A 24,795-nucleotide genomic window follows, 5' to 3' on the forward strand; every position below is an offset into this window, starting at 1 on the left:
TGCATACTACTAACAAGATATAGGTATACCACTAAATCAAATTTAAATACCATCTGCTCTGCTTTAATAGACAATATTGCGAGTCTACGGTTTCAGATAGCTACATTTAAAAATACACCTCACAACTTCCAAAACTCGCGTGTGACTGGCAAACATATTTGGATACATTTTAAATTAGATATGCACGTGTCATTGCTTTTCACCAAGAACGTGACGTTCAAGAATAACAGAAGTAATTCGTGAAATTAAACATCGTGAACCCGACAAAAAATAAAGTCCTGTTAAAACTTTTATAGTATGTACCTAATTAATATATTTTGTTTCCAACCAGTGAGATATTTTTTTAATGGAAAGATGTTTCCGTTATTAGTTTAGGTAGCTTTCTATATATACCTAATGAATTTCCTCGATTTTCCGCCCTTTGGGTAACTACCGCCCCCAAGCGACGGTCAATCTGCCTACCCTCACGGGACGTCACTGAACATACCACAATAAATAAACCGAATAAAAACTCAAACAAGTTAAAAAAAATGACAATATGTATCACATGCTGCATCCTAATATTCTGTACAAATTAATATTTCTTCTTTACTTCTTCAAGCCGTCATAAAAGCTGGACGTAAAACAATCAAAAACAATATTTGAGGCGGTCAGAGCAGAAGTGGCGTAACCCACACAAATGTTTAATCGGAGTTAACCATTGGAAGAGGTTCCCTATTACCTCTGGAATATTTTGAATAAATTTCATACCTACTATAATACTTGATCCTATTCAAACATGGTAGTTAGCTGGAATATAGTACACGGTGTCCCACTTAGACGTTTTCCTTTGCGCAATGACCAATAATAGTTTAGTGCAGTAGTATGTAGTATCTAATATCAACATTGGTCAGTACAATGTAATATTTTACATGTCTCGGTGGTATTTTTTATTTGTGCTATATTCTAAGTTCTGAAGTTATTGCAGTGTCGTGAGTTCATACTTAAACTGTGTAATTGACTGATTTATGGACTCAACGATACGTAGATATTATATAGTACTTATTAATGTTACGCAGTTATGTTACATACGTCAAAAGACAGGGACAACAATTCTGATTTAGCTATATAAATGAATTTTAAACATTTTTCAAAGATCTAAACAATTACAATCCAGCTATCCTCATCGAATTTTCGTGACCACGAGCAATATTGTTCTTATTAGTCTATATTTTTTCCTTACAGTAGGACACAAAAGAGAGGCCATTTATGTCACTCTCCATTTACATAGATATAAAAAATAAAATATTTTTCAGTGCTGACTCCGTCAATTCAAAGAGGAAACCACTATATAAGCCCTAATGTTCCCTGTTCTTTTTCTTTTCTTCCTTCAGACCCACGACGAAGAGTCATGTACTCTTTGTTAATAGGTAAACAAACCTGAGTAAAGTATCCTTCACGTAACCTTGCCATTTGGAATATTTTTTTTTTAATTAAAGCGTGAGTAAACCAATCAAGTGGAATTTACTAATACAATTATACGGTTGTATATACACACAAATCCTTGTCACTGTGTACAATGGCAAGATTGCGTGGAGGATACTCTACTACAGATGACGAGGATAAAAGGCCAATTGGCCTTGGTGCCTCATATTATATCTATATATAATTGAATTGCATAATCGGCTCTCGTGGTGAAATGCGTAAGGCGCTGGCCTTTCATTAATGAGCTCTAGGTTTGATTCCCGGTGAGGACCTAATATATTTATGTAATTTTCTCAAAGCCTGGGTGTTTGTGATTGTCTTACTTATATTCCTAAATACACTACTGTTATACTATACTATGTCATTGGGCCTCTACGCCTGTTGTAGTGTTAGAAAGAATATAAAGAAGAATATTATAATAAATTATAATGTCAACCATGCTACGCTACCCTTATTACATATACACAATACATTCATATAATATAGAGTATTTAGTTTGTACTCGAGTACTAGTTATATGAAAATGTTTTTTCTATAAAAAAATATGCAAGCAAATAAATGGCTTTCGTCTTTGTGTGTTGTGTGCAGACATACGCAGCGGACATATTTTTCGCTCAAACATGGAAGGACTTCCGTCTCCGACTTCCTGAGAATATGACATCAGAGTACAGGTGACTTTTACGATGTCTATGTCTATAACTCACTTACTGCCGCGCACATTTCCTCGAGGCAGTGGTCGAAGTACTAAAAAATCACCAAGTTGAACGTTGAAAAAATCACATTAAACACGAAAATGTATTCCACTTTGTCAGTCCATTAAAGTGAAGGGTGCTACTGACAGCCGATGAAATTGCTTGTTTGAAACGCCAAATGAAGGTTTGTTGCGCCACCTCTGGTTGTTACAAAGGTAAATAGGCACTAAGAAGTTTTTTACACCGTTCAAACTGCATGAGTTATATTATTGTTTACCTCTTGATGTTAGGTATTGTTTGTTTTTCTGCGGTGTATTGAGTGATGGTTTATAGAGAGAAGTTTAAATTGATTTTTTTATGTTGTATATTTTTTGTTTTTAACCTTTTTTTCATATTTAATATCCTTTTTCATTCAACCATATAAGAATCAATATTCAATGAAATAGGTAGACTTTGTTTATTAGATAGCAACTATGCGGCTTTCCTTTCATTACTGTCACTCTTTAAGTGAGAAAAAAGTGGTATTATTTCTCAATTGATTTGACTCAATTTTATAAAAGATTTTTATTTGTTGCGCTGGTGTTTACGAGATAATACTCCATTAATAATGGTTTCATAACAAAGTTAATAATTGAGTTATATATTTTGACAATTGCTTAGAGCTATTTATTCATTTTTAGAACTACACTTAGTGTCTAAACTTATTTTATAATACTTACATTAGAAAATTCATCGACATTTGCATTTTAATAGCTTCAACTAATTCTTCTAATGGTTACATTTATCTAAAAAAAAACGATTCATTTGTTTCACTTTTTTTTAAACCTTCATTTTCATTTTTACTGTTATATATTTTTTATATTATGATTTTAAAAAGAAATGTTTTAATAATTGTAACTTTAAATACATATTTACCATTGTATTTCTCATATCATTATATGATTACAAAATAGTTGATAATTTTCCTATTTATCTACGTTTGTACATAGGTATGTCTCATATTTAATATTTTTTTGTTCATTTATTACTCAATAATAATAATTATATGAATGGTTTTATCATCGGTTGCGTATATTCATAATATGAAATTTAAATACTTAGTTTTTCAATATATAATAACATTATCGTGCTTTATATACCTTATTGCTGTTTAATATACATAATTTGAAAACATCTCATGCATATACACACTAGAAAAAATCGTTTTTGTAGAAAAAATAACTACTAGTTAAAATCGTCTATAGTTTAATGGTAAAACATACTGGCGCGAATCCAGCAGATACATGTTGAAGTCCCGTCGGTCATTGTATTTTTTTCTACAAAAACGATTTTCTCTAGTGTGTATATGCATGAGATGTTTTCAAATGATGTATATTCAGTATATAGAATGTTACATTCTGAAATCTTGTGTTTCAAAAATTCGTTGAATAAAAAAATAGTTGAACATTATATAATTTTAGAAAAACACTAACTGAGAGAGTATATCACAACCAATAGAAAAAACTTCTTTGAAAAAAGTAAGCCAACCGGTCGGGAATCGAACTCGGCATCTCCAACGGGTAAACGCCCCAAACTCATCGCATTCAACCATTATGCTACGGAAGACATACTAAGGGCGACAATATTTAAGCTATTGGCTATTAAATACCTACCACTCAGCGCTCTTCGAAATCATGTTACTTCGGCAATCGATTTTTGTTTATCGACCATTAGTATGTCTTCCGTAGCATAATGGCTGAATGCGACGAGTTTGGGGCGTTTACCCATTGGAGATGCCGGGTTCGATTCCCGACCGGTTGGCTTACTTTTTTCAAAAAAAAAAAAAAAAATTTTTCTATTGGTTGTGATATACTCTCTCAGTTAGTGTTTTTCTAAAATTATATAATGTTCAATAATCAGAATGATATATTCTTAAATCTTGTGAATTATTCGTTTGAATAAAAGAAATAGTTAATTAAAAAAATAGTTTATTAAAATTGTTGCTGTTGTGTAATAATATGTAAGAAGTATTTAAAAATCCAGCAGTGTATCGTGTATCTATAAAAATATATAAAGCCAAACAGTGGCAAATTCATATTTACGAACTAGTACTATTCAGTTGTTCAAACAACAATCCGAGCCCTGATATGAGGTCACTGCTCACCATTTATCATGTTTATAGGTTTTTTCATGAATGCATCATCATAAATATTTTATCCTGTAAAAATATCATGACTGTAATCTGAATGTAACATCTTTTAAAACAGCATACCTATATAAGTAGTATAAATAGGCATTACAACAAAAATAATGGAGGAACTAGAAAGAATCTGACTAAGAACCTAATTTTACACGTGCTTTCATAATTTTGTTGTTACTTATTAGGTACCTACCTGAATTAATTATTTGTATAGCTAACTGTCACTAATCTTATAAAATATTAATTATTGTTCTTCTTATTTTTAAATATCGTTACCCAACGACAGTTTGTAGTATCATAAAATAAACGAAATGTTAGCAATATGTAAGAACTCTTTACTAATGTTTATTATATGTTGTCAGGCTTCTTGAAGTGGACTGGTTGAAGAATATGTGGAGACCGGACTCATTCTTCAAGAACGCAAAGTCAGTGACTTTCCAAACGATGACCATCCCTAACCACTACATGTGGCTGTACAAAGACAAGACTATTCTGTACATGGTGAAACTGACGCTGAAGCTGTCTTGCGCCATGAACTTCCTTATTTATCCCCATGATACGCAAGAGTGCAAGCTGCAGATGGAGAGCTGTGAGTAATTCTTCCTCCTTATATATAATTACAAGAGATTGACGGTCAATATTGAATTGGATGCGATTCATTCCACTGCTATGCTAGTTTTGTGAGTCTGAAGGGCTGATCATGCTAATAATATTATAGTAACAGATGGCGTCTTTTCTTGTTGTACTATGTATATCTTTTTCTGTGATTTCAAGTCTCGTTACACATGTTTTAAAACGTGTTATATGGTTTAAGTTCATGTGGATTTTATTTTATATTTAATAATGTTGAAAAGATATTTATGCAAATGCAAGTATTTTCATTTAAAATGTCTTCATATTGTGGAACTAGTACAATTTACAGAACCCAGTAAAAAAAACAAAAAAGAATTTATTTTCACAATAAGAGAAAAAATGACAATTTCGATGAGGATTTTTTAAAAGTTTTGTAGGAAATATTTTTAGCGTATTATATACTATTAATGTACCATATTTATGAGATAGTGCTAAAATCAGGGCCGTATTAAAAGTATTGTGGGCCCCATCCCACATAAATTAATATATTTAGATTCCTTACCTGCAAAACAAAAATAGTGAATTTTCAATAATAAAAAAATCAGACAAAAATTATTCCTAACCTATCGATAAACAATAACTAAAAATCAAAAAATATACAGTAAGCATATACTATGCATACGCATTATTTTAAATGTCATTTAAATAAATACTAATCAAAATTGCACCACAGGCAATATTATATTCTACTGTACACAAAACTAATTATTTATCAAAGTTTACGAAAACATGATTTTTTACAACATGTTGGCAAATATAATGAAATCTTATTTTTTGTTCAAATCAAATTTCTTAATTATCTTTTCTGCTAACTACCCCTAAAAATTGATCATAAAGAATAAGATTTTTTTCTATACGAATTTGAACCCCATGTCTAGCGAGAAATCGAGTAATTACCCACTTTGCTAAGAGATATCTCTTAAACAATATGACAACATGGCATCTCAGGTCACTGTATCAATGTGCCCATGCCTGAAGACGACACTGGTTAAAAGTTTAAGGTTGTATATAAAAGGAAAGAATATACCTAAGCCGTAAATACTAGTATGGGTAAGTAGGTACTGTGTACTATTTTTAGCTCTTTTGCAAAACATAAATAAATAAAACACGATTGTTTTTAGCACCCCTTATACTTTTATCCATTTTTGTTTGAATGGGGTGCTGTTGTGTCGAAGTTCGCGAATTATTTTCGCTTCCTTCACAATAGATTTCCAACTTGAATGCTTCTCGTTTTGAAGTGATCTGTGTCCTACAGCTACAATTATGATTTAGTCAAGTGCTCAAAAATGTACGCCATTTTTTTATCAAAATATCAGACACTGCTTTGTACGATTCGACTTTCATGAGAGGCTTTGTATAACTTTACTGGTACAATACGATAATACCTATAAATATAGAAGGAATACAATAAAAGGTACTCAAATATCAGATGTCTCGCGGGAATAATCAGAAAAACGAGACCGATTCGTTCAGACTTGTTCAAAAATTGAATTGGTAATATCGTCTTTTATTAGTCTAGACTCTAGTACCACTATAATAGTATTTTTAGCTTATGTTATCAAGATTATGTTAACAAGTTATTGGTTTTATAATCTTTTATTTATCTCAATTTAACGATGCGCAATTAAAATTGACGTTTTCGTCACATACAAATAGAAAGATAATCGGCTGAAAATAATTTTCTTTTGTAATTTGCTGAAAAAGTCTTTTTATAAGGATTTCGTGGTATCTAATACATGTTTGTGTTGCCAACTTATAAATTAATGAGGAATTTCCATATTTGTGTTGTTTTAGATAAGAACTAAAAATAAATAATCGATCGAATTTAAAATTCTGAAAAAAATGTGATGAGATTACATAAACCGGCAAATGACTTATGGATCTGAGAAGTTTGTGTGTGTTCTTATGAAAAACGACATTTTAAAAGAATGATACTTTGCTTTCGATTCTTTGGAAAATCATTTTCTTACAACTTTATATAATCGACTTAGGAACAATATCTTCGAATTTTTTTGACTATTAATTGTTTACAATTGACATTACAACCTATAAACTTCATTTAGCTATTATTCCACTTCTACTCTTTTCTAACACTTATTTGCCGAAAACTTGTGATAATTTAACAAATGAATTAATTAATATAAAGCGAAATACCAATAGCGTAATTGGTTTAATAAGTTTCACTTATACCATGTGTGAGAACACACTTTTTATTCACTTCAGGATCATTTATTTAATACTGTATACCTAATATATATTTGAAATTCCGAAATACATGATTTGAGTTACTTTATCTCCGCCAGTCATGTACATGCAGTAGATTTGTGCACGGCCGCCTTCCATGACGCTATAAACGTGTCAGAATGAAATAATTTTACTGCCACACTTCCCTGAAATGAAGCTGCATGGGACTGATGTAGCAACCATGCACCTTGGTGCTTAAAGAAAGAGTTTCGAAAATAAAAAAAAGTATCTTGACTTGCTCTGTCGTCATTTATCTTTAATGACATGAAGTGTCCTCTGTTCCCGTGTACCGAAACTCTGCCAACACAGAGGAGCGTTATATTTTACATTGAAAATAATAGTATTCTGTGACTAAATATATTGAGTTTCAACAGTCCCACGATGGCCGTGCGGTTTAAGAGTCGGCCTATTACGTCGTGGATCCCAGGTTCGAATCCTGGATCTGACGAATTCACGTATTGTTTTTCAATTTTTGTTTGAGTCAAATTTTGGACCTAATAGGTTAAGCAAGTGGCTTACATCCATTTCTCGTAAAAACAAAAATCTGTTAATACAAACCTCTACTTTGTGGAGGCCCATTATGATCTTATTAGGATCGGACATGGTCAAAATATATATTGAGAAACGCTGATGTAATATGTGAATGTTGCTAGTGCATATTTTTATCTGTTCGCCCACTCGTTGTCCGTTCGTCCTATATTAAAATTTGGTCGCTCGTTCGACTTCTTTGCGACTTTTCTCCCGGTATTGTCGCACGATCCCTCAATAATGAATACTCGACGCGCTTCTAGTGGTGCGGCGCGGGGCTACTTCAACTTTCAGTACTGTTGCGAGGGCTGATTGACTTGGTCTACGTCAAACTGTGGGTCGTACAACTCGTACAACTCGTACAGATTGTACATGACACATAATATACTAAAGATTGAGCAATACCATATTGTTTATCTTCTTTGTAAATCAGCGATGAGAAACACAGTTTCAGACCCAGTACAGATGAAGTTATTTAAATAAAATGAAATCAGAATACAATACGAATGAACTGCATCGTGTATTTATCATAGATAACAAAAATATATACGAACAAAATTAAAGGTTCGATGAAGCGACTTATTATGAGTTAAAATAATTTTGTAAAGGAATTTTTTTTGGAACGTAATCCGTTTTTTGTTTGAAATTATTCTTTTTTGAGAAATTTTACTTCTCAGGTTCTCTCCATGTCCGGTTCAGTGTTGCCAATTTTACTGTCATTCACAAAAACATGTCAAATATTGTAACAAAATAAGCTAGGCAACACAAAAAATGCTAATTTTTTCATAATTCAAAGGGTGTCAAGAATCTCAATCATTTTAGAAAAATATGCCATAATTAATAATATTGTTTTTACAAAAATGTACCTATTGTACAACTAACAAAATAAGTCATAAAAATAAAAATGAATGTAGGTCAGTCATCATTTTGTATTTAGCACTTATTTTATTTATATGATCCAGCTTCTTGATTTTCAAGCAAATTTCGTGTAACATTCTAGTTTTATATAGAGAAATAATAAGCTGTATGTCGCGTCAAAAAACGCTAGATTTAATGCTATACGCCAGATGAAAATTTTACAACCTAGATGCTAGATCTTGCAAAAATTATTATTGACAATGCTGGTCTGGTTGAGCTACAATACTGTAGCAGTAAGGCCAGTAAGTAAGCTAGGTACGCCAATGTTTTGAGTAGGTACTAAGGCATGTTGTTGATTCAACTTTACTGTCCAATACAGCTGCCTCTTGATACAGTATTGAGTTATTAAAATAATTCCATTCTGACACGATCATACCACCATGAAAAATGGTTGTACACAAACTGAGGATGTGGTTTGATTGTAATAAAATTCTGCTTATATAAAATGCCTGTCACATCTTTTGAGGTTATCCACGAAACGACCAATGTTCAGTAAGGGTGATTAGCATTGATCATTTAGTTTATAATAATATGCAATATCATATGACGAGAGAAGAAAAAGTAAGATTAGTTAAATTAAGAATTCAGAACTCTTATGTACGCCTTTCCTACAATATCTTGTATAGATCTTCCTAAGACGTTCTAAACAGAACTCTTAAAGACATTTTTCATGCATTACGCTATGGTTAAGAAATGGTGGAGAAAGCTGATCTAGAATTCCACAGTATATAGTCCAAATTGAATAGGATCATCAGCTATAAGTATGTTAACGAGAAATGAAGACAAAATTCTCATCAAAATTATGAAAATATAATATCAATATCAACTTATAAGAATTACCTTCAATTACCTATGTTTGCAATTATTATTATCAATGAGATTTTTAACTACCCCGATGTATGATCTAGTTTTGTGTCCTCAGCCCACGTGACCTCGTTTTTATAAATCAAATATTTTAATGATTTTTTAAAAATATACATATATTAGAACGTACAAAAATATACCTACAGCCACTGCTTTTGTTTATATACTTCTAAACCTATGTCAATGTTTGTCATTTTGTTTGACCGAGCTTCTAACATAAAATAAATATTATTTTGAAATAATCTTTAGAATAATATAAATAAATTATAATACGTGTATAACCTGGTAAAATAATATCCGTACTGCAAATAGATTGTATGGTAAAGATTGGTTAGTTTCTAATTCCTTTAGTTTTTAAAATAGTGTGAATTATTATAGATTGAACTGTGTATTTAAATTTAAAAATTCAATCCACATTAATTACGAAAAATGACATTGATGAAAACCTTCTCTGTATTTAGTATAGACGGTACTGAAAAAAGTTAATGATTACATTAGTCTCAAGTAATTCCATAATGCAGATTCATGAAATAGTTACTTCAATTTTAGATGCACTCAATAAATTACACGAATTTTATTATTGAAATAACAAAAAGAGGAATGAGTGGATAAGGAAGCAGACCACGGTTTGAGATGTGATTGAGTTCATTTAACGCCTCAAATGGAGATGGGCTGGACACATTGCTAGAAGAAGAGACAATCGCTGGACGAATTTAGTCATTCAATGGTTTCCAAGAGGTACAAAACGTCCGCAAGGTAGACCTAGAGGCCGCTGGCTCGATGAAATGATGAAGCTCTGCGGAAGTACATGGCAACTAGAGTTGGGTATTTTCTATATGAAAATTTTTGCAACATCAGGGACTTTTGAGTCGCAACAGCGTACGCGATTGACTGTCTGTGTTTTGTGAAATTCTATTTTAATAAGTAATGTTTTGAATCATTTTTGTTTTCCTACTTCTGTTTTGTTTGTCTTCTTACATAAATAAAAAAAATCATATTTTTTTGGAATTTGTCTGCTTTAACACTGATTTTAGGATTTTTACAGGTTTTTTTTTTTATTTCCCGATATCTCGAGAATTCTCGAGAACTCTTCTCTGGAAATCCGGAATCTCGAGAATTCAAAATTATCATTTGGGGAATTCCCGAATCTCGAGATTGAGATATTCTCGGGAAATACCCAACTCTAGTGGCAACGCAACGCACAGGACCGAGAGAAGTGGAAGCAGCTTGAAGAGGCCTTCATCCAGGAGTGGATAGTTTCAGGCTGATGATGATGATTTATGTCGGATCTTAACAGCCTACCTCCACCCTTCGCTACTGCTATCTATCAATAATTATTAAACTACATTAATTAGGTTGCAGAATCATCAAGTATTGTAATACAGAACTTCTATTAGTCCTCTACATCGAAATTATTATTGATATTCAACACATAAAACAACACATTGTGTACTGAGATTATTTCTGATTTACTGGCGCAGATATTACCATGGATAGTTACGTCATAGTTATGAAATAAACTGAGGTTCAACGATGCCTCCCTGATCGCCCGGAGAACAGGTGCCAACCTCCGATACATTCGATATTCGCGTGGAAATAAAACAAAATGGGTGACGGTCGGGTCGGAGGGTTGAGGCTTCCTGAACAGCCGCCAAGCAGCTGAGTGGCTCTTGTTTAGCCAAATCGCTGAGTCATCTGCTCTCCTTTCGACACCCACCACTCCACTTCGCGGACCGACACTCACTCTACTCTTCTGCTGGCCACTATTTTACTCTGACGACAATCTTTTACTACTCGCTCGTTTGACGACAGCGGAAATAGTTGCTCGAGGGCATAAATATAACTCCGCGAAGATTTGAATGGTGATAGGTACTTCTTACTAAGTGAGGAAGGTATTTTGAAATGATAAATCTCTCTTTAAAACGTCATCCAAACTATTAATAAGTAGTAAGTATCTACTTATATAATTACGCAATCAGAATATTTTTTTTTATTATGGATTTATTTTGTTTTTTTTCATTCCATTCATTTTATATCATTAACAAGGTTTTCTCAATAATGCACTTTCATTGCAACTTTTTTTAATTAGGGGAAATGTTTCCAAATGATCCAGTGAATGAAAACAGTGGTTTCCAATAATTATTTATTTATTAGTAAAAAATAATATTATGACATTACAGTTAATTTGGGTGACATGACTGAGGCGCACACACAGGGGCAGGAGGGGGGTTTGTTCGGGTCCGGATCCCCCCCCCGAGAAACTAAAAAAATACACAATATTTAGTCGGATGGAATACTAGAGTCCGTGCGGTTCCCCCCCCCCCCCATTGAAAACTTGCAACAGTCGAACGCGATGGCACAATGCTTTCCGTCCACGAACGACGTGACGTGAATGCCAGCTTATAGAATACAGACTCTAGCTTCATTTTATTCATCAGAACTTCATGACTATGGATTATCAATGGTTTGGCCCCATTTCTCTCGACATTCAACGATACACAATGCCAATCAGTAGAAAAAACGTAGCACTCACGAATTGGTGGAACAATCTGGGGCATCCAATGTTTGCTTAAACATTCTAACGTGGCGTATATAAAAGATAAGACAGCGCGGACGACACAGATGGACACTAACGATCCTATTAATTATGACTGTTAAACCACGTGCGGAAGTCGCAATAACTTATAGGTATATTATATGCATGCCAGGTATTAACCGCTCAAACTGAGTGAGTGTCTGGGCATGGGTAATGTTCCCGGAAAAGTGTAGCATCCATGGTTGAACCGACCAGATGATATACATAGTAGGCGAAGTAACTACGGAAGTCAGCGGCAGCGGGGGTTGGCGTGTATAAATATACATGAAAGAGCGGAGGGATCCGTAGTTCCTCAGATCGCCGCTAAGATGTCCGCAGTCAAGATATAATCCTCAGGCTATATCGGTGTTGTTTGGGCATAACATGATAACTGCTTTTTTGGTCATTTTATGTTAAGAGTAAAAATTGTGTCACTATAGTATTATCTTCCATTTGGTAATAACCCGATATCTATATTTCACTTAAAAAGCTCAAAACGCTATTGTAATAATATGATGATATGTGAACAAACACAGTGGTTAGTTTGGTCAAAACATGACCCAAAGACCTTATCATAGTTTGATCACTGATAAGTGACCTTATTTACCTAATTAGTGAAATAATTGACAATCTAAGTATTGTCATATTCTTCTTCAGTTATTTATTTTATAATGATTTTTTCAATTTTAAACAAAAAAAATGAACTGAAATTTATGTGGATTCTCCTCAAAGCTTAAAATGGCTCTCCTGTAAATTCAACATTTTGCAGTTAACAGTTTATGCCCAAACAACACCGATATAATTATAATATGTACCTACATTTTTTTGTTGATAGTATCCCACACAACCGATGACCTGGTATTCCAGTGGGATCCAGAAGTTCCTCTGGTTGTTGACGAAAACATAGAACTTCCACAACTTCAGTTAGTGGAAAATAGAACCGCGGACTGCACTCAAGTATATTCCACAGGTTGGTAATTACTGTTTCTACTTTTCCATCCTTATTAATACCATTATTTTTGTATGTACCCAAAATTCTGTTATATGTGAATAAATCGTCAATAAATTTGTAAACAAAGTTTGGATGTGTGTTTCAACCAAATTCTGATGACTTGTTGATTCGTTACTATGCAAATAAATTGACACAATAAATTTAATATTGAGTTTTCTGATAAATATTATGTACAGATTTTAAGACGTTATATTTATATTATTCATTCTACCTGTATGCTAAAATAAATACTTTATTTACGTAGATTGGCCGCTAATAATTCACACATCTCTCAATAATGAATGGGATGATAAAAATTCTTGCTTTCATCTATGTATTATATTTAGTTGATTACCTATACCTTTTGCAAAACGAAATGTGCAGACCAATAATGATCTCCTATTTTTTTAATATAATATCTACTTGTTGCAAGGTTAGACGTGACAAAGGAATTATATTTTCTGTCACAAATAATTCTGACATTATGGTATAAAAGAAATTCTTATGTGTTGCTAATTAATACACATTAAAATATTGCCGTTTAGCCGAATTACTAATTATGTAAAAAATTGAGGATCTGTGAAATGTATTTTAATCGTAAAAAAATATGTGTTATTTATAAATTTGTATTCATGGACTCCAAATAACGGATAAAACAGTTTGATGATACGAATAGCTTGAATGTAAATATCTTTTGAAATAGTGCACAGTGTTGACTTCCTATGAGAAACGTACATATATGTATCGTATTTCGTTTCACTGAGTATTGATTAAATATGTAAAAAAAAAATCGTAAAAATTAGTTGAAAATGAAGAAAGCTTCTAAATCTTTTCACATTGTAAATAGCATGATGTTCAGACGGTCATGGAAGTTTGTTTACAATATAGCTTAACTGTCAGAAAATATTTAAACTTAGTCTTGTATCTCAGTTAATATTGACCAATGCTTCAAAATAACGTCATAAACAAAAATTATACATCCAAAAAAAACAATTACGCACCGTCATTAAACTGTAAAAACCTCCGATGTAATATTTTGTCAGAGTGTTTTTTTTTGAAGTTATACTTCTTTTGGCGCGTTTTGGGAAATCAGATCAGAGTGTATTTTTGGCGTGTGACATGTAACACATAATTTATTTTTTCACAGAAAAATAAACGCACTCGATTGGATTCGAACCACCGATTGTTCGGTTATCAGCCGAACGCACTACCTTTACGTCACAGTATGATACTGCAATCGTGACGATTATACAGTAGTTTAGAATATTGTTCTGTTGTTTTGTTGTGAATTTATTATTGTCGGACATTTGCAATTCCTTACGTAAACAAACGATTAAACGTCAGTGACAGTTGGTACTTCAAAAATAAAAACAACGAGAAACCATTATATAATTTAGTAATATAAGTTAAAGTGTATATAAACAAACTAACGGCGTTCCAATAAGCGGTCCTTTTTCTTGAGTGTGTAATTTAACAAGATAATTAAGAGCTAGTCAAAGAATCTAGTTTATCACAAGTTTTGTTTTGTTACGCCAAAGAAGTATAACTTCTAACGCGCATACATAAGTACACACATCGATTTTTTCAAATATATTTCCAGTTTGTATAATACATTAAATATTCAATATTATATAGGAACATACTATTTATTATAGAAAAAACTGTCTCATTTTAATGAGAACGTACTAGCTTTAATGTGCATATTCATAACATCGGAGTTATTAAAGACATTCGATGATGAAAAGTGACTCACTACCTATTATTTAAATAAATGATATTTTATAATTCTAGTAGGTTAGATATAAAATTCAGTTAGTTATGTATTAAAATAATGTTCACATATCACTTAGTATAGTGTAATACTTTAAATGTATTTTATATTGTGATTAAGTGGTCATTTTTTACAGGTAACTTCACCTGTTTGGAAGTGATATTCGTACTGAAACGGCGCCTTGGCTACCATCTCTTCAACACCTATATACCGACGTGTCTCATCGTAATTATGTCGGTAAGTAGCTAAGTACATATTCATATAGGGACATCTAAAGTAGGCAGGTATCTACAGATATATTATCTGATGTATTAGGTGTTAATTATTATTGACCGACGTATGGTTGAAATTAGGGATTGCAATACCGAATGAAAATGTCAATACCGGTTTTTCGGTATTTCTTATTGAGTACCGGTATTCGTCAAAACATTAAAAAAGTACTTACAAAGTAAATATATCTATTGAAATCTCTTTAAAATATTATTTTATAGCGAAAACCTATATACCTACAGTTATTATGTTGACATTTAAAAATATGTATTGGTCATGATATTGTAGAACTGGTGGTTTTTATACATAATTTGAATAAGTATATTAATAATTTTAACTAAAGCCCTCAAAAAAGCTAGTATGCATCACGTGCAAATAAGTCCGGCTGCAAGAAAGGCTTCTTAAATTCAGCGCTTGTACAGTCATCCATAATTATAGAATAATTGAACATTTGTCATGGATGTTTAGGTTCTATTTCAAAATATTATTATGATAATTCATCGCGTCATATCACATTATTGATAGATTTTGTTTTGTCATTATTTCACATCTGTTGCATTTGCATTTTAGCAGCACATGACTTATACTTAATTTTCAAAAACGTAAATTAGTGTGCTTTCTTAAACTGAAAATTCCGGTATCTTGGAATTTTAAAACCGGTATTTCGGTTTTGATAAATACTGGAAAACCGGTTTTTAAATACCGGTATTGCAAACCCTAGTTGAAAAGAGATATATATTTATAGATAAAGCCACCGAATTGATCACAGCTACTAATACTAATAAGTACTAAGTATGTGAAAATAGTTAATTCCAATAATTATTTATATAGAGATAGATACATTTACATTCATTCGCCATAAATAAAATACAAGAGTATGATTGTAATCATGGCCCCCACAAGGAGGGGGGCTGACAGGGCTCTAGCCTGAGGGCCCGGGCTCAGGAGGGGCCCGGCGTGGCGAGTCGATCAGATAAGTGAGATAAACACAACAAAAATTTGCTCTAACAGTAAAAAAAAGTCGCCTGCGGGGCTATTTTCCTTCAATAATGTTATTATCTAAATTTATGTGGTTGTACGATACAATTTCTAACTTTGTATACTCAACAACAACATAATTTAAATGGATGTATTAAAATATACAAAAAAAAACACTAAGTTCCATACATTAATTTCACCGCGTACACCATTTGGAAAACGCTGCTGTAGAGAACGTCACACTTCCTGTATCCTTAGCGATAGGTAGGGGGCCCCGCCAAAGATCCTAGCCTGGTGACCCGCTTCAGGATGTGGGGGCCATGATTGCGATACTCCGTCCGCTTACAGTCCAATCCTCCGTCACTATGCAGCGTACAATAGCAATAAATGCTTCACAACGTTGAGATGGAAGGAGACACATTCAAGACGAGACGCTGAACGAATTTGTGATTGCTATAATATAATTCGAGACTTAAAGTAGTAAAGTAAAGTAGTCATTATCACCCATCTGTATCAATATACTGATGGATGAAGACATATTCAAGCCGATTCCATTAATCGTGATCCTATACAACTTTGAAACGTACTCTGTACTTTTAGAGTACCACTGAAAGATAGTACCTACATCATGGCCCCCACATCCTGAAGCGGGCCCCCAGGCTAGAATCATTGGGCATCCCTACCTATCGCAAACGTTAATTAAAACAGTGTGATCATCTACATTTGCGTGTTTGAAATGGTGTTCGAGATAAAGTTAAGGGTATTCAGTGTATTTTTTAGTGATTTTTTTGTATCTTTAAATGCACTCACTTGAATTATAGAGTTATAGTTAACAATAATCAAAAATTGCATTCGCAGGCGACATTTTTTACTTTTACTGCAATTTTGTGATGTGTGTTTATCTCGCTTGGCTGGTCAATCCGCCAAGCCGGGCCCCCCCTTAAGCCCGGACCCACAAGCTAGAGCCCTGTCAGTCCCCTCCTTGTGGGGGCCATGACCTACATACACGTATTGTTTCTTCCTTTACCCGAACATAGTTTTTGTACTTACGTATTATGCACATTTATAATTTATATACTTTATTTAATTTATATACCTTATAGGTAAATACTAGTTAATCGATCTATTAATTACTCCTTTATACTATACTTTTATTTGTATAATAACAGTTTTTACTAAAGCAACTAAAAATAGTAGGTATATAAGTAAATCCATAAAATTGAAGACTAGTAAATAATAAATAAATAAATAAGGTACGTTGTACCTACTCTTTAGTGGGTAATTACAAACCTATTCGATTTCCGCTGCCCTTTAATATTAAGATTGGTTTAAAAGAAAATTAGATTCCCTTTTCATTATTCTGATAACCGTTTCGTATAATATTTTTAACTTACGTATTGCCTTATACTACTTAAGGCAGTAAATATATTTATATATAATATAATATTTTGAAGTATTTTGTTCCTTATATTATGTAATTATGTATCTACTTAAATATTATATTAATAATATAATTTATTACATCCTTGATACTCGGCCATCATCGCTGCAATTTCATTATTTGTAGTTAATCTGATAAAATGGTATATTATTCCAAATTAACCATTTAGTCAGGGAGTTTCTGTTCAATCGGTTTTTCCGACTTAATTGTATTACACTTGAACGGTCAGTTGCGACACCTCGTTCTTTTCGTGTTTCATCGTAATATATAAAAAAGCTTCACAAAGTAACCTCAAGATATTTTCTAATGCCTTTTACAAGATCCTGATTAGTGACTACTTATCATTTTATTGTAATCTTCGTGAGATATATTTGTATTATTAATGTGGATACATTTTATTGTAGTCCAATGGGTATTTGAGTTCGGGATTTCCAGAAAATAATTCTCGAGAATTCTCGAGAAATCGGGAAATTTAAAAAAAAATCTGTAAAAATCCTAGTCAGTGTAAAAACAGACATATTCCAAAAAAATATGATTTTTTTATTTCTGTAAGAATACAAACAAAATAAAAGTACTAAAACAAAAATAATAATAAATAAATAAATAAAATAATAAATAATAAATAAAAAAATAAATAAATAATAAAAATTCAAATAGAATTTCAAAAAACACAGACCGTCAATCGCTGCGTCTGACAATCGCGTACGCTTTTGAGACACAAAATTCCCTGATGTTGCAAAAATTGCGCTCATTTTGAGTCGACATTGGCATAATTGTGTTAAATGCCCCGATCAGTCCTTGAACGTTTTGTGTTTTCTGTCACTTTTTTCATATAGAAAATCGTTTTTTCAATTAATATTTGATAATTAAGAAATCCCGAATACCGAGAAAAGATTCACGAGATCCGGGATTTCCCGAAATGTTAAAAAATTCAATTTTCGAGATTCGGGATGGAATATTTCGAAAATTTCTCGAAAATTCCCGTCGGGAAATTCCCGAAACCCAACTCTAGTTGTGGATATCCGATATAATATTATAGTGCACATTAAAATTTGTCAGACACTCTTATTTGTTTTTTTTTGTACTAAGAATACAAATCGCAAATGGTGTTGGTTAGTTTTAAAATTCAATTGAACCCTGCCTAAACCAAACCATAATAGATAAAAATGTTCTTCTATCTATAAAATATATAAAATTATGAATGATTTAATAACTAACACTATTGTGGTATTTATAGTCTTAATTCAATGAAAATAAATAGTAAATCTGGCTGACGAAGTTTAGTGTGCATTATGCCAGATCTCCACAGCCTATCTCTACCCTTCGCCACATTTGTAGTGTATAGTTTCTGGCAAGATTTTGATAGATTGAGTTAAAACTTTACTTAAGGATTCAATCACAAACAGATTAGAATGGTATACAATATATTATTGACGTACTGTGCATTTTCAAAATGAAAAGGTAATATTTTTGCTAATGAAAATAGTGGTATATTTTTAGAAAATGAAACTACTAAGTGAATACTAACATTTTATCGCTGAACGAATAAAAGATTCCGAAAGAAAACTTTTATGGAAACAACTTTACAGACTTTTGTTTATCACCTTATAGATACTTCAGAAAATATAGTTTATGGGTACATTATAATACGTTCTCAACCTGATGAACGAAGTGAAAATCGATATTATATTATATCGACTGTTAAAAGTAAAAAGGACGTAACTTACACAAATCAAATTTTATAGGAGCCACGAAAACGCTTTTGTTATGGTTTTCGGTCAAAGTTAAAAAATACAATATACATAAACCTTAAATGCATTATTTTGGTGTTGAATGTTTTCAATCTGATATTAATTACTGATGTAGGTACTTAAAGAAAACTCAATAAAAATGATGGTAAGGTCTTTTTTCTCACTTCAATTCCTTGTTTAAAAAAAAATAAAAGCAAAATTTAGATAATAATTCGGCATTTGCAGCTAATACTCACAGTGCGTATTTAGTCGTGTATGTTATCCGATAAAATCCAAGGGTTAACTGATGTATCTATAGTCTAAGGGTTAACTCCTTTTTCCTTTCTACAGTCGATTTATGTATATTGGTACGAATGTGTCAATTATTAAAGATCAAAATTACAGGATTTTAAATCTTCAGATTGGTGAAGTCACTTGAAATTGTGCGCATACTTTACTTTCCGCATCTATATCAAAGTATGGTGGATTATATTATTTTGTATGCGAGAGGTAAGCTAGGGTCAATCCAAATTTTATGAAAAATGAGTTATTACAATTCTGATATTTCATTTTTACGCATATGATAAATTAAAGTAATTCATAATGTATTTAATAGCATATAAAAATACTAAAATGTATTTGGAAATAAATTTAAAACTAGACAGAACACAAAATACAGAATTTAATATCAGAAAAAGACGTAAGTATCTAATCTTATTACTAAAAATACCAGATGCGCGTAAAAATACTAATTTACCTCTCCCGTAATGATGTCAATATGGACTTACCGTAGCTTACCTATGTCACATTATTATTATATTCTGCTAAGCGTACCCACTTCAATTTCAAACTATGCGTTTAAAAAAATATCCTATTAAATTATTGTTATTGAATTAATTTTGTTGTGCAGTGGGTGTCCTTCTGGATCAAGCCGGAAGCTGCTCCAGCCAGGGTGACTTTGGGCGTGACATCACTCCTGACGCTGTCTACTCAGCACGCCAAGTCTCAGGCGTCGCTTCCGCCTGTCTCTTACCTAAAGGCCGTGGACGCCTTCATGTCAGTCTGCACTGTGTAAGTCTTTTGTAGATTTTATTGCAATGCTATTGTGTTTCCTCAACAAAGCTATTGGATACTAAGGCCCCTTACGCACTGTCGACCAGTCTCCGGCAACCATGGCTGTCAGTAAACAGAAAGTGGCCGACCAAATACGAGAGACCAATAGGGCAACTACAAATGTACGAAAAATCTGGTCAGTTTCTCGCTGAGTAACTTACAGTAGCTTTGTGCCTCAAAAAGCATAGGAAGAAGAAGAAAAATAAATATTTGGTGCACCCCTACTGCAAGAACGTCGTAGTAAAGGAATATTCAATATGTTTTTCAGTGATTTGATAAAGAATGAAAATATTTTTTTCCATTATACTCCGATTACAGGTGCATAGATTTATTTCTGATTGTACATATTATCGCGGCTAAAATAACAAAATTCACAATATGTAAACACGTATTATCGAGCAATTTGCAAGATTGCATCCAGGGATCAAAAAAGTTCAGAAGTTACTGAATTTTAACGCAAAAGTTGGAATTTATTAGATATCTGCGCCTGCGCAGTTGAAGGATAGTAGTGAACCTGCCGGAAAAAAAAACAAATTACACTGCGCAAAACATTTTTGAGGTTTACCAATTTTCACAACAGGTCAAATAACACCATACAATAACACATCGCGTCTCGATTACGCTTGACGAAAATTATTGGCGAGACAGCCAGCACTTTTACGTCTAAACAGTTATTATCGCGATAGTAATAACACGATTGGTGACAGTAAATCCATGCACGTGTGCAGGCGCTATTATGTTAGAGAGTCAGTAAGATCATTTGACGAGATGTTGAATGCATTGAGGCCGTCAATCACAGGCCAGGACACGAATATGAGACTGTCATCATACCAGAAGAAAAAATATTGGTTACTTTAGGGTAAGTTCATTGATGGTTGCTCGTGCAGTGCGGAACGCGTGATAAGAAACAAGATATCCCATTGATTGCCCTCTACTCTGGTCGCCGAGTGAATTGTTCTTGTTTTCCGCTGGTTGCCGCGTGCGTAAACGCTAATATCCTTTCTTCTGCCTCGCGTTTGCCGTTAAACTGGTTGCCAGAGACCAGTCGACAGTGCGTAAGGGGCCTAAATGTCGTGCAAACAATTTGAGTTACAATGTTATGTGTACCGATATAAACGTTATCATAAGACAGGTATTTCACAAAATCACAAGTTTCATATTTTTCATATTTGTGTTATAATTAATAATAATTATTATATTGATGGCATTATTAATCAAACGAATACAAAAAAAAATGGTGTAACGTTTTAGCCGTTGCTAAAAAAAGAAATTAAGAATTCGACTTTGTTTATCTACTTAGTATTGAAGAAACAACACTCACCCTAGTTATTAGACCGGCTGATGAAAAATAAATGTTTTTTTTCAATATTTATTTGATTTTCTATAAATGCCTAATAGGTTGGGTGAACTACTAACGACTATTACTTATTATTACATATTAATTATTATGGTTACATGTAAATTGTATTCATTGTATTCACCGTGACACAGTTCGCCGTGAGCTATCATATCAGAAAGAGATGACCGTATAAGAGACGGTCTCCAATTTGAATAGATTCAATATGAACAATAATTCAATTTTTATAGCTGATTTTGACAATATTCCTGAATTCAAGGATGAAAACGTAACCTAAAAAATAATCCAGTATAACAGCTATTTTCAAAATTTGTTTGCTGCTGGCTTCCTGTAAGGTATAAATCGAAAGAACCGTGTTTTATTTAGACATGAATTTTATCTCAGTACAACGACGAAGAGGTTGGAGGTCTTTAATATACGGCCATATATTTCCGATACAACATTTCACGGTGAAGTGTGATACGGCGAACTGCATACGTACAAGTTTCCGGACACAATTAATTATATATTAAGAAGAAAACGTATATTAATATAATGTCCAATCTACAACCAAGTCTACAATGGTCCGCATAGGGGGAATGTAGTAGGGAAACTATAACAACTATATTTATTTACTAATACTTAATTATTAATTAATAAACTTAGACATTCCTGAGAAAAATTATTGTTTAAAATTCTAAGGTAATTTTCTTATATTACGCAATGACTAAAATGATTTCAATTAGAGAAAATCTTTTAAGCATTGAATTTCTACTATTGATTTTTTGGTCAAAATGTCTTCAACAATAGGCAGAGGAGTCTGATGAATGAATGAGCACGACTTTTGTCTCGAGGATAGGAGAAAAATAATTGGTTCTAACCTTATAAAGAAAGTTTGACACCTACCTCACCACCTGCCTACTTACCTAACGTATTACGAAATTGATAAATGATTTTCTTGAGTTAGCTGGTTCGTGAAAATCGCTCTCACTCGTCAGCTGTTTATCAATAGACTGCGTCATGAAAGGGTCTGAAGCTTTTCTTTTCAACGATGTCAATAATTAATTAAAAATTCTAGGTTTACTGACTATTCAATAATGATGTATAAAATGTATATTATGTACCTGCCTGCCAGTGGCGTACGGTTTATAGTATGCTGTATGTGCGGCCCAGTTACTCCAATGTGTAAGGCACTGGCTTCAGATCGACTCCCGGTTACGTCACAATCTATTTATGTAATTTTATCAAAGCCTGGATTTACTGTTTCGGTAGTGAGACTGATGACCTGTTGTAGTAAATGTTTAACATAATAGGTATATAATATACATACATATTATTATATATAACGTACTATGTACTTATATAATAATTTTAAGTACCTTTGCTTTTAATGAATAATTATATTATGGTCATTTTTACTTAACTACGCTTCTTCTAATGGTTTTATATTATAATTAATATTACGTATTTTCAGAAGATCAAAACCATCGCTTCGCAATACTACACAATAATAATATATTAGTTAATCGACCACGTGTAAAGATTCAATAATGTATTAATTGAGTTAGCATTTACTTGGTAGAATTCCATTTTACAAGAAATGAAAATATAATTAATATTAAATTCTACAGGTTTTTTTTATTTTTTTTAAAAAGGTTTGTCGATGGCTATTTCGGTTGTAACACCATTATCAAGACTATTCAGATAGGCCGTTTGCCTTTGCTTAAATACTATACGTGTATAGATAGAGACAGAATACATTTTCTTATTCGTTCCAGCAATATTATGAATTGTTACATTATTATTAATTGTAATATTATTAATACTTTGAAAACCCTAAGTGGGTTTTTTAAAATGGATATCGAAATTTTCAAAATTTATCAAAATTACAGTGTTCGATGGTTATTTATTGACATTATTGATCAATTAAAATATTATTAGTATAATTGTCTTAATCGTGTGTTTGGATTATATTTAATAGTGGCGACGAATACATTACCAAATTTTCATTAATTATGTCATAAATAAAATTATTTTGATTACACGGCCATTTCTATAAAATTAAATTTCGTTATCAGCGACTTTGACACCTCAATCGCACAAATTGTATCATGCTCGTAATAGCCCAGTATAACAAAGAACAGAAAAGCCATTTTGTAATCTGTTGGTAATTATTTTACGAGATGCTGAAAGTAATCCGAATAGCTCCGGTTTTTGGATCTTACAAATTCTGAATTAATCTGTAAGAGCTTATAACAATGTAGATGTTTTTGTGTTCTATAATTAGTACTAAATAAAATGTTTAGTTTCACAGACAAAATAACACCATGAGACCTACCTATATACATTATGTATTTTTCTATTTCAGGTTCGTATTTATGGCCTTGATGGAGTACTGCCTGGTGAATATCGTCCTAGGAGACTCTGATGCACCCAAACCTCCTCCGCCTGATGCAAGTCCTGGATTACCAAAGGTTTTTCTCAATTTGTTACGCTTTTTTATCTTGACAGCCACAACCCTCTGCAATATTGTTGGCGTAAATGTATCCGAATCCGCGCCTGTCCAATTAGATTATTATACGCTGATTTTGCCCTCTATTTAGTTCCACGATGGCCACGTGGCTTAAGCGTCGACCTATGCCATCGTGGGACCCAAGTTCGAATCCTGGGTCTGGCAAGAACACATTTTGTTTTACACAATTTAGGTTCAGCAAGTGGATAACATCCATTTCTCGTAAAAAAAAATGTATTAATTCAAACCTCCACTCTGTGAAGGCCCATATTTTATTAGGATATGACATGGTTTTGCCCTCAAGCCCTGTCAACTTGAACAATATAATAATATTAATATAGCCATGTCGTGAATCATAAAATGTCAATCACAATTTCTGGCAGTAAAATCATGTGTTGGTTGAAAATAGTGAGCTACTCAAGTATGTTTGGCTTACAATTGAGCTGCTCGTATATTGCAACCTGGTTTGTACGAGGGTTAATCATTTTACATATTGCGGTAAAATCATGACCCACCACGGCCGAGTGGCTGGCGCGTCGGCTTATACTGTCGTGGG

General features: G+C 32.7%; 1 protein-coding gene across 2 annotated transcripts in view; it reads left to right on the top strand.

Moving 5' to 3' along the window:
* The window catches only part of ort (glycine receptor ora transientless), a 55,078-nt gene that overhangs the window by 19,592 nt on the left and 10,691 nt on the right, over positions 1-24,795 (top strand). For both annotated transcript variants that reach the window (XM_085954297.1, XM_085954298.1), the window contains exons 4-9: positions 2,053-2,135; positions 4,698-4,924; positions 12,933-13,067; positions 14,996-15,096; positions 20,189-20,349; positions 24,096-24,201. In XM_085954297.1, coding sequence (XP_085810423.1) covers positions 2,053-2,135; positions 4,698-4,924; positions 12,933-13,067; positions 14,996-15,096; positions 20,189-20,349; positions 24,096-24,201 — 813 coding nt within the window. The remainder of the gene's footprint in view (positions 1-2,052; positions 2,136-4,697; positions 4,925-12,932; positions 13,068-14,995; positions 15,097-20,188; positions 20,350-24,095; positions 24,202-24,795) is intronic.

The sequence above is a fragment of the Rhyacophila brunnea genome, unplaced genomic scaffold (assembly GCF_057557595.1).
Source record: "Rhyacophila brunnea isolate RB1 unplaced genomic scaffold, BYU_Rbru_1.0 scaffold_4, whole genome shotgun sequence".
NCBI classification, from domain to species: Eukaryota; Metazoa; Arthropoda; class Insecta; order Trichoptera; family Rhyacophilidae; genus Rhyacophila; species Rhyacophila brunnea.